General features: G+C 43.0%; 1 protein-coding gene across 1 annotated transcript; it reads right to left on the bottom strand.

Moving 5' to 3' along the window:
* Positions 1–28: 28 nt before the first annotated feature.
* Positions 29–7,531, bottom strand: LOC121538125 (eukaryotic translation initiation factor 2 subunit 2). Its single transcript, XM_041845913.2, has 9 exons — positions 7,065–7,531; positions 6,414–6,594; positions 6,024–6,124; positions 4,046–4,178; positions 3,742–3,842; positions 3,426–3,574; positions 3,111–3,167; positions 2,909–2,994; positions 29–1,268 (listed from the first exon to the last, which is right to left on the bottom strand). Exons 1-9 carry the CDS (start codon positions 7,077–7,079, stop codon positions 1,093–1,095), a joined length of 999 nt encoding a protein of 332 aa, XP_041701847.1. The 5' UTR covers positions 7,080–7,531; the 3' UTR covers positions 29–1,092.
* Between the last annotated feature and the right edge of the window lie 278 nt (positions 7,532–7,809).

Here is a 7,809-nt window from a genome sequence, read left to right on the forward strand (position 1 = left end):
AAAAACAAGTTTTGCTCACTTTCAATGATAAATTGCATGATAAACATTTATTTGGGTTTTATCAATTCAAGAAAATCAATAAGGCAACAGACAACATATTGTCTTAAACACAGTGATGGGAGAAAGTTAAATATGTTATTTTTGTAAAAATCAGCTTTTAAACAACAAAGAGACTTTGTATATGCTATATGAACAAATCCGGAGTATCTTTGATACCATGTGAATACCTTGTAAGTTTCTTGTTTGCTATTTGAAATCAACAACCTCTCATATCCCAGGTGACAACGCAGAAGGATGTGTTTCCTAAGTGTAGAGGAACGGAAGTCAAAGTTAAAATCTTGTCATTGCCTTAAAAGCGCACACACACACACACACACACAATAAATAGATGTCATTGTCATTTCTCCCACATATTCTGTAGTCTCAGTTTGAAAGTAATGTACTCTTATTAGAGGACATCCAGCTATTTCCACCCACTGACAGTCTGCTATGATACTATACAGATCTCAGATAAGCCTGTAAAAGCAGTAGAGGGTAAACAAGCTGCCGAAACTGTACTGGCTTGAAGCAAGCACAGTTCATGCAGCTATGGTGGATGCGTAGCCAGGCCCGTACAGTATGGCTTGGCAGTGCGAAAAGGGTACATACATGATACTGAAACCTAGCTCCTGGAATGCATCTTTAAAATGTTTGTTTCCACACCACTATGCTTCAACTAAAGGAAAGTCAATATCAATTATTTTGTCATAATAGCTTTGTCTTTATGATCCAATATGTGGGCTACATACGATTGAAGAAATGTGGGAAAAGGCTCACTTGGAGGGAATAGAGAAGCTCTGAAAGAATCTGACACAGCTGAGAAAACTGAAAATTGGGGGTTTGCCTGCGAAACCAATGCACCTGTGCACAGCTCCTTATGACCTGCAAGTCCTTCGAGCCTCAGAGCATGTAGCTTTTTTCTCTCACACCCTGGGCATAATGCAGCGACAACAAACCCCCTCAGACTCCAAACAAAAGTCCAGTTATCAAGGGCATCCAATGCTCCGGCCCTTGGGCGGGGTCAGAGAGGGGGAAGCCAGGGTTGGGGTGGCCTTAGTTAGCTTTGGCACGGAGCTGTGCCCGCTTGCCTGTGACAGCCTGGAAGCCAGTCTTGATGCTGGCCACGGAGCAGCGTGAGTGGCAGGTCTCACACTGGAGGAAGTAGAGACGGGTGTCCTTCTGTAGGATGGTGTCAGGGGAGTGACATGTGTGACAGGTCACATATTCCTCTGCAAGTCAAACACAAAGTCAAGATGAGGCGCGCAAACATGACACCGAAAAATATGTATATTGTAGCTACAAGTGAAGGATAACTAAACTCAGCAAAAAAAGAAACGTCTCTTTTTCAGGACCCTGTCTTTCAAAGATAATTTGTAGAAATCCAAATAACTTCACAGATCTTCATTGTAAAGGGTTTAAACACTGTTTCCCATGCTTGTTCAATGAACAATGAACGTTAAGACACTAACAGCTTACAGACGGTAGGCAATTAAGGTCACAGTTATGAAAATGTAGGACACTAAAGAGGCCTTTCTACTGACTCTGAAAAACACCAAAAGAAAGATGCCCAGGGTCCCTGCTCATCTGCGTAAACGTGCCTTAGGCATGCTGCAAGGAGGCATGATGACTGCAGATGTGGCCAGGGCAATAAATTGCAATGTCCGTACTGTGAGACGCCTAAGACAGCGCTACAGGGAGACAGGACGGACAGCTGATCGTCCTCGCAGTGGCAGACCACGTGTAACAACACCTGCACAGGATCGGTACATCCGAACATCACACCTGCGGGACAGGTACAGGATGGCAACAACAACTGCCCGAGTTACACCAGGAACGCACAATCCCTCCATCAGTGCTCAGACTGTCCGCAATAGGCTGAGAGAGGCTGGACTGAGGGCTTGTAGGCCTGTTGTAAGGCAGGTCCTCACCAGACATCACCGGCAACAACGTCGCCTATGGGCACAAACCCACCGTCGCTGGACCAGACAGGACTTGCAAAAAGTGCTCTTCACTGACGAGTCGCGGTTTTGTCTCACCAGGGGTGATGGTCGGATTCGCGTTTATCGTTGAAGGAATGAGCGTTACACCGAGGCCTGTACTCTGGAGCGATTTGGAGGTGGAGGGTCCGTCATGGTCTGGGGCGGTGTCACAGCATCATCGGACTGAGCTTGTTGTCATTGCAGGCAATCTCAATGCTGTGCGTTACAGGGAAGACATCCTCCTCCCTCATGTGATACCCTTCCTGCAGGCTCATCCTGACATGACCCTCCAGCATGACAATGCCACCAGCCATACTGCTCGTTCTGTGCGTGATTTCCTGCAAGACAGGAATGTCAGTGTTCTGCCATGGCCAGCGAAGAGCTCGGATCTCAATCCCATTGAGCACCTCTGGGACCTGTTGGATCGGAGGGTGAGGGCTAGGGCCATTCCCCCCAGAAATGTCCGGGACCTTGCAGGTGCCTTGTTGGAAGAGTGGGGTAACATCTCACAGCAAGAACAGGCAAATCTGGTGCTGTAAATGAGGAGGAGATGCACTGCAGTACTTAATGCAGCTGGTAGCCACACCAGATACTGACTGTAACTTTTGATTTTGATCCCCCCTTTGTTCAGGGACACATTATTCCATTTCTGTTAGTCACATATCTGTGGAACTTGTTCAGTTTATGTCTCAGTTGTTGAGAATCTTGTTAGGTACATACAAAATTGTACACATGTTAAGTTTGCTGAAAATAAACGCAGTTGACAGTGAGAGGACATTTCTTTTTTTGCTGAGTTTAGATTATATGCATCTATAACTATTCTTTACATATTTTGCTCTGGGTCACCAATACATCAATATAATATGGATTCCTGTATAATTCCTACTTACTAATATATCTTCTCAAGACATTTTCAATCTGTTTCTGTTGAAATCTTCCTTTGATCACAAGCTGATTATTTCCATCTATGGAGCCACTGCAAAGAAAATAAATGCAATAGTCATTCATAAAAACAGGACTTAATAACAGAAGTCTGGATATTAAGATTTCCATTGCGAAATCTGCAAAAACAATAATACTAGGCCACTTTACCTTGTCCCCAGCTCAGCCAACAAAAAAGCCAGAAGATGTTTTGGCTGACGATGCAACCTACAGAGAACAATAAATTTACATTTTAGTCATTTAGCATAACAATACATTTACATTTTAGTCATTTAGCAGACTCTCTTATCCAGAGCGACTTACAGTTAGTGAGTGCATACATTTTTCATACTGACAGTTTAGTGCACGTCCAATGTACTACTAAGCAATACTACTGTAACAACACACTTCAATCATCATATACTGTAGCTCTCCTGTGGGATGTAGAAACTTGAGTCCCTAAAGTATGTAGAATGTTTGACTCACAGTTTACAGATATCAGTGAAGTTGACAAACGAGGTCTTCTTAGTGCCCACTCGGACCACCTGAGGGGGCTTCATAACAAACTTTCTCTTCTCTCCAGCCACCATGTCAGGGTTCTTCTCCCGCATGATGTTGAAGACACGGTTCAGCAGCTGAGGAGGACATCACAATATGATCATCAGACTCTCTCAAACTGTTGCAACTAGAATTGCAGGGACAAACAGCCTGAGGCTGGGGCATGCCTTGAATCAATATAACCAAATGTCCTTTGCAATTTTATTTAAAATCATCTTAACTGAATTGAAGTAAGTAGGCCTACCTCGTCATATGTGTAGTCTCTGTCTGTCCCTACCCACGCCGGACCAGACTGGGAGCTGAATGAGATGCCTTTATTGTTTTTCCCAGCATCGTCCTCAAGAGCTCAAGCAAAAACACCACATGGTCATGTTTTAACAGATACAATTACACTAATTGAAAGGAAAGTATAAGACAGATATCAGCATTCAATAATAATAATAATATTAACAATATATTTAATTTGTATAGCGCTTCTCATTCCAGCAAGAATCTCAATGACGATCAAGACACTGCCCGTCACTAATGTGAATAATTAAATCCCATACCATCGTCCTTCTCAATTATCTCTCCTTCCTCATGGAAGTCGACCTTCTTGGACTTCTTTTTCTTTGCTGGCAACTGAAGATCCAGGTCAACCTCTTCCGCTGCCTCGCTCTGCTCTCCTTCAATTTTCAGCTCCTGTTTTTAATAGATTGGGAGAACCTGTCAGCAAACCTTAATACAATGGCAAATTAGATGTGACAAGACTCAGCTCAAAGTAGAGATTCAGATAGAAATGTGGTGCAACAAAGTCTTGGAAATGAACACAAGGCTGTTAACTTCAATATCACCTCAATATGGCTCCCATAGACATGACTCCACTCCAGGTAAACACACAGTGTAAATTACAGTGCATTCGGGAAGTATTCAGACCCCTTGACTTTTTCCACATTTTGTTACGTTACAGCCTTATTCTAAAATGGATTCAATTGTTTTTCCCCCCCCCTCCAAACTACCATAAAGGCCTGATTGGTGGAGTGCCTCAGAGATGGTTGTCCATCTGGAAGGTTCTCCCATCTCCACAGAGGAACTCTGGAGCTCTGTCAGAGTGACCAAATTGTTTTTTCACACCCCATAATGAAAAAGCAAAAACAGTTAAAAAAAACGGAAATATCACATTTACATAAGTATTCAGACCCTTTACTCAGTACTTTGTTGAAGCACCTTTGGCAGTGACTACAGCCTTGTATGACGCTACAAGGTTGGCACACCTGTATTTGGGGAGTTTCTCCCATTCTTCTCTGCAGATCCTCTCAAGCCTTGTCAGGTTGGATGAGGAGCGTCACTGCACAGCTATTTTCAGGTCTCTCCAGAGATGTCCGATCGGGTTCAAGTCCGGGCTCTGGCTGGGCCACTCAAGGACATTCAGAGACTTGTCCCGAAGCCACTCCTGCGTTGTCTTGGCTGTGTGCTTAGGGTCATTGTCCTGTTGGAAGGTGAACCTTCTCCCCAGTCTGAGGTCCTGAGTGCTCTGGAACAGGTTTTCATCAAGGATCTCTCTGCTCCGTTCATCATTCCCTCGATCCTGACTAGTCTCCCAGTCCCTGCCGCAGAAAAACCTCCCCACAGAATGATGCTGCCACCACCATGCTTCACCGTAGGGATGGTACCAGGTTTCCTCCAGACGTGACGCTTGGCATTCAGGCCAAAGAGATCAATCTTGGTTTAATCAGACCAGAGAATCTTGTTTCTCATGGTCTGAGAGTCCTTTAGTCATGTGCCTTTTACTGAGGAGTGGCTTCCGTCTGGCCAAACTACCATAAAGGTCTGATTGGTGGAGTGCCTCAGAGATGGTTGTCCTTCTGGAAGGTTCTCCCATCTCCACAGAGGAACTCTGGAGCTCTGTCAGAGTGACCATTGTTCTTGGTCACCTCCCTGACCAAGGCCCTTCTCCCCCGATTGCTCAGTTTAGCTTGGTGGCCAGCTCTAGGAAGAGTCTTGGTGGTTCCAAACTTCTTCTATTTAAGAGTGATGAAGGCCACTGTGTTCTTGGGGACCTTCAATGCTGCAGAAATGTTTTAGTACCCTTCCCCAGATCTGTGCCTCAACACAATCCTGTCTCGGAGCTCTACAGACAATTCCTTCGACCTCATGGCTTGGTTTTTGCTTTGACATGCCCAGTCAACTGTGGGACCTTATAAAGACAGGTGTGTGCCTTTCTAAATCATGTCCAATCAATTGAATTTAACACAGGTGGACTCCAATCAAGTTATAGAAACATCTCAAGGATGATCAATGGAAACAGGATGGACCTGAGCTCAATATCGAGTATCATAGCAAAGGGTCTGAATACTTATGTAAATAAGGTATTTCTGTTTTTTATTTTTTAAACATTAGCAAAAAAATCTTAAAACCTCTTTTCGCTTTGTCATTAAGAGGTATTTTGTGTAGATTGATGAGGGGAAAAAATATTTAATACATTTGATAATAAGGCTGTAAAAGAAGGGGTCTGAATACTTTCTGAATGCACTGTATATAACATACCTTTATCCCCTCCTCAATGTCATTATCAAACACTTTCTTGGACTTCTTCTTCTTTTTCTTCTGGTTGAAAAAGTTCAGGTCATCAAGATTGTCGGATTGCTCTAAAGATTTGAACAATATTGTAAATTCAAGATGGTCTGCTGTATCACCTATCAGAACACTACTGATATTGGTCTTCCTGCGTTCCTCCCCCGTTCCAATCATGACAGATTACTGGTCTAGAAGAGCAGAAAGTCACTACTGGGACATTTCGCATTTCCTCTGTTCCTTGTTTCCTCTCCGCACTTCCCTCTGACATTTTGAGTAGGAAGTGAGTGAAGGATGGAAGGAGAGGACCAAAGAATTTGAGGAAAGACCATTGAGATCTTTGTCAGGTGTGAGCCTTCCTACCTTTCTTCCTTCCTTCGTCCTCGTCCAGGTCGAACTCTCTGTCCTCCCCACCGTTCGGTTCCACCCCCTTGGCCTCCACCTGCAGTGTGTCCTCTGCCACTCCGTCTCCACCTTCTTCTTCCAGTATGAAAGGCTTCTTTTTTTTCTTCTTCTTTTTGGTCATGTTGGGGTCGAATAGCATCTGATGGGAGAATTAGACCATGATGATTAGCTTAGACCCAGTGTGATTGAAGAAAAATAGCTGTTTGTTGATAAACATTATATTTCCTGTCTAAGACTAGTTCTGGTACAATGTGTACATACTAGTTATAGAAAACATTGACATACACACACAGCTAACATAAGTTTCCCAATTCTAAATAATGGTCAGCTTTAATAGCTACAGGAATAGACTTGCAGCTAGCTACCTAGCATAGCTGACATTTGGTCACTAAATTGAGTACGTGATTAATATTTTCATTAGTTAGCTAGCCCACTAGCCAAGCTCTCAACATGTGTGAGTGGTCTGCTGTTTGATATACTGGTGGGAAAGCCTTGTACTGGAGGCTGAGGCCAAAGTCATTCAACAACGATCGCCACTAACGTCACTGGTTTATCTCCTTTTCCCCGGTCAATACTGATAATACACCATGATAAAAAGTAATAGTTTACCTCGTCTCCTGACATGTTAGCGGAAAGAACGATCTAGGAAGTTTTTTTATCCCCCGATCAGTCTCACTTCAATTCGACGACATTTCTTGCATCACCGGTAGATTACCAATGCGCAATCCTTCACTAACGTAATGACGTCAAATATTCAGGATTGCCAGGTCTACCTTCGATTTCTAGCCCAATGACCACTCAAATAACCCACTCAAAAGGCCTGAAAACTAGCCCAACAATTTTTTTACACAGCAAGGGATGACTTGCCACATTTATACACTAAACCCTTATTCCATAACGTTATCGAGCCAATTAAGAAGGAATATCGACATAACTTGTAAAAACGCTAGAAGCAAAATTCTGTTTAATCAAAAATAATAATTAGAGCTATGAAGTGACATAATAAAGGAATTTGAATATGTCTCAAGATAAACGATCATTCACCATTATTAAACTCGCCAGATCATTAACCATCAATGGATGTCGATTTAATCGTTTAACTGCTATGATTAAGCAATAAGGCACAAGGAAAAGGGAAGTGCCTGGATACAGCCATTAGCCGTGGTATTTTAAAGAAATCCCTTTTGCGCATGTGCATAACTATATGTACATAGTTATGTGCATAACTATAGTCACTTTAACTCTACCCACATGTACATATTACCTCAATTAACTCGATTAACATGTGCCCCTGCACATTGACTATGTACCGGTACCCCCTGTATATAGCCTCCCTACTGTTATTTTATTTTAC

This window comes from Coregonus clupeaformis, chromosome 24 (assembly GCF_020615455.1).
Source record: "Coregonus clupeaformis isolate EN_2021a chromosome 24, ASM2061545v1, whole genome shotgun sequence".
Classification (NCBI taxonomy): Eukaryota; Metazoa; Chordata; class Actinopteri; order Salmoniformes; family Salmonidae; genus Coregonus; species Coregonus clupeaformis.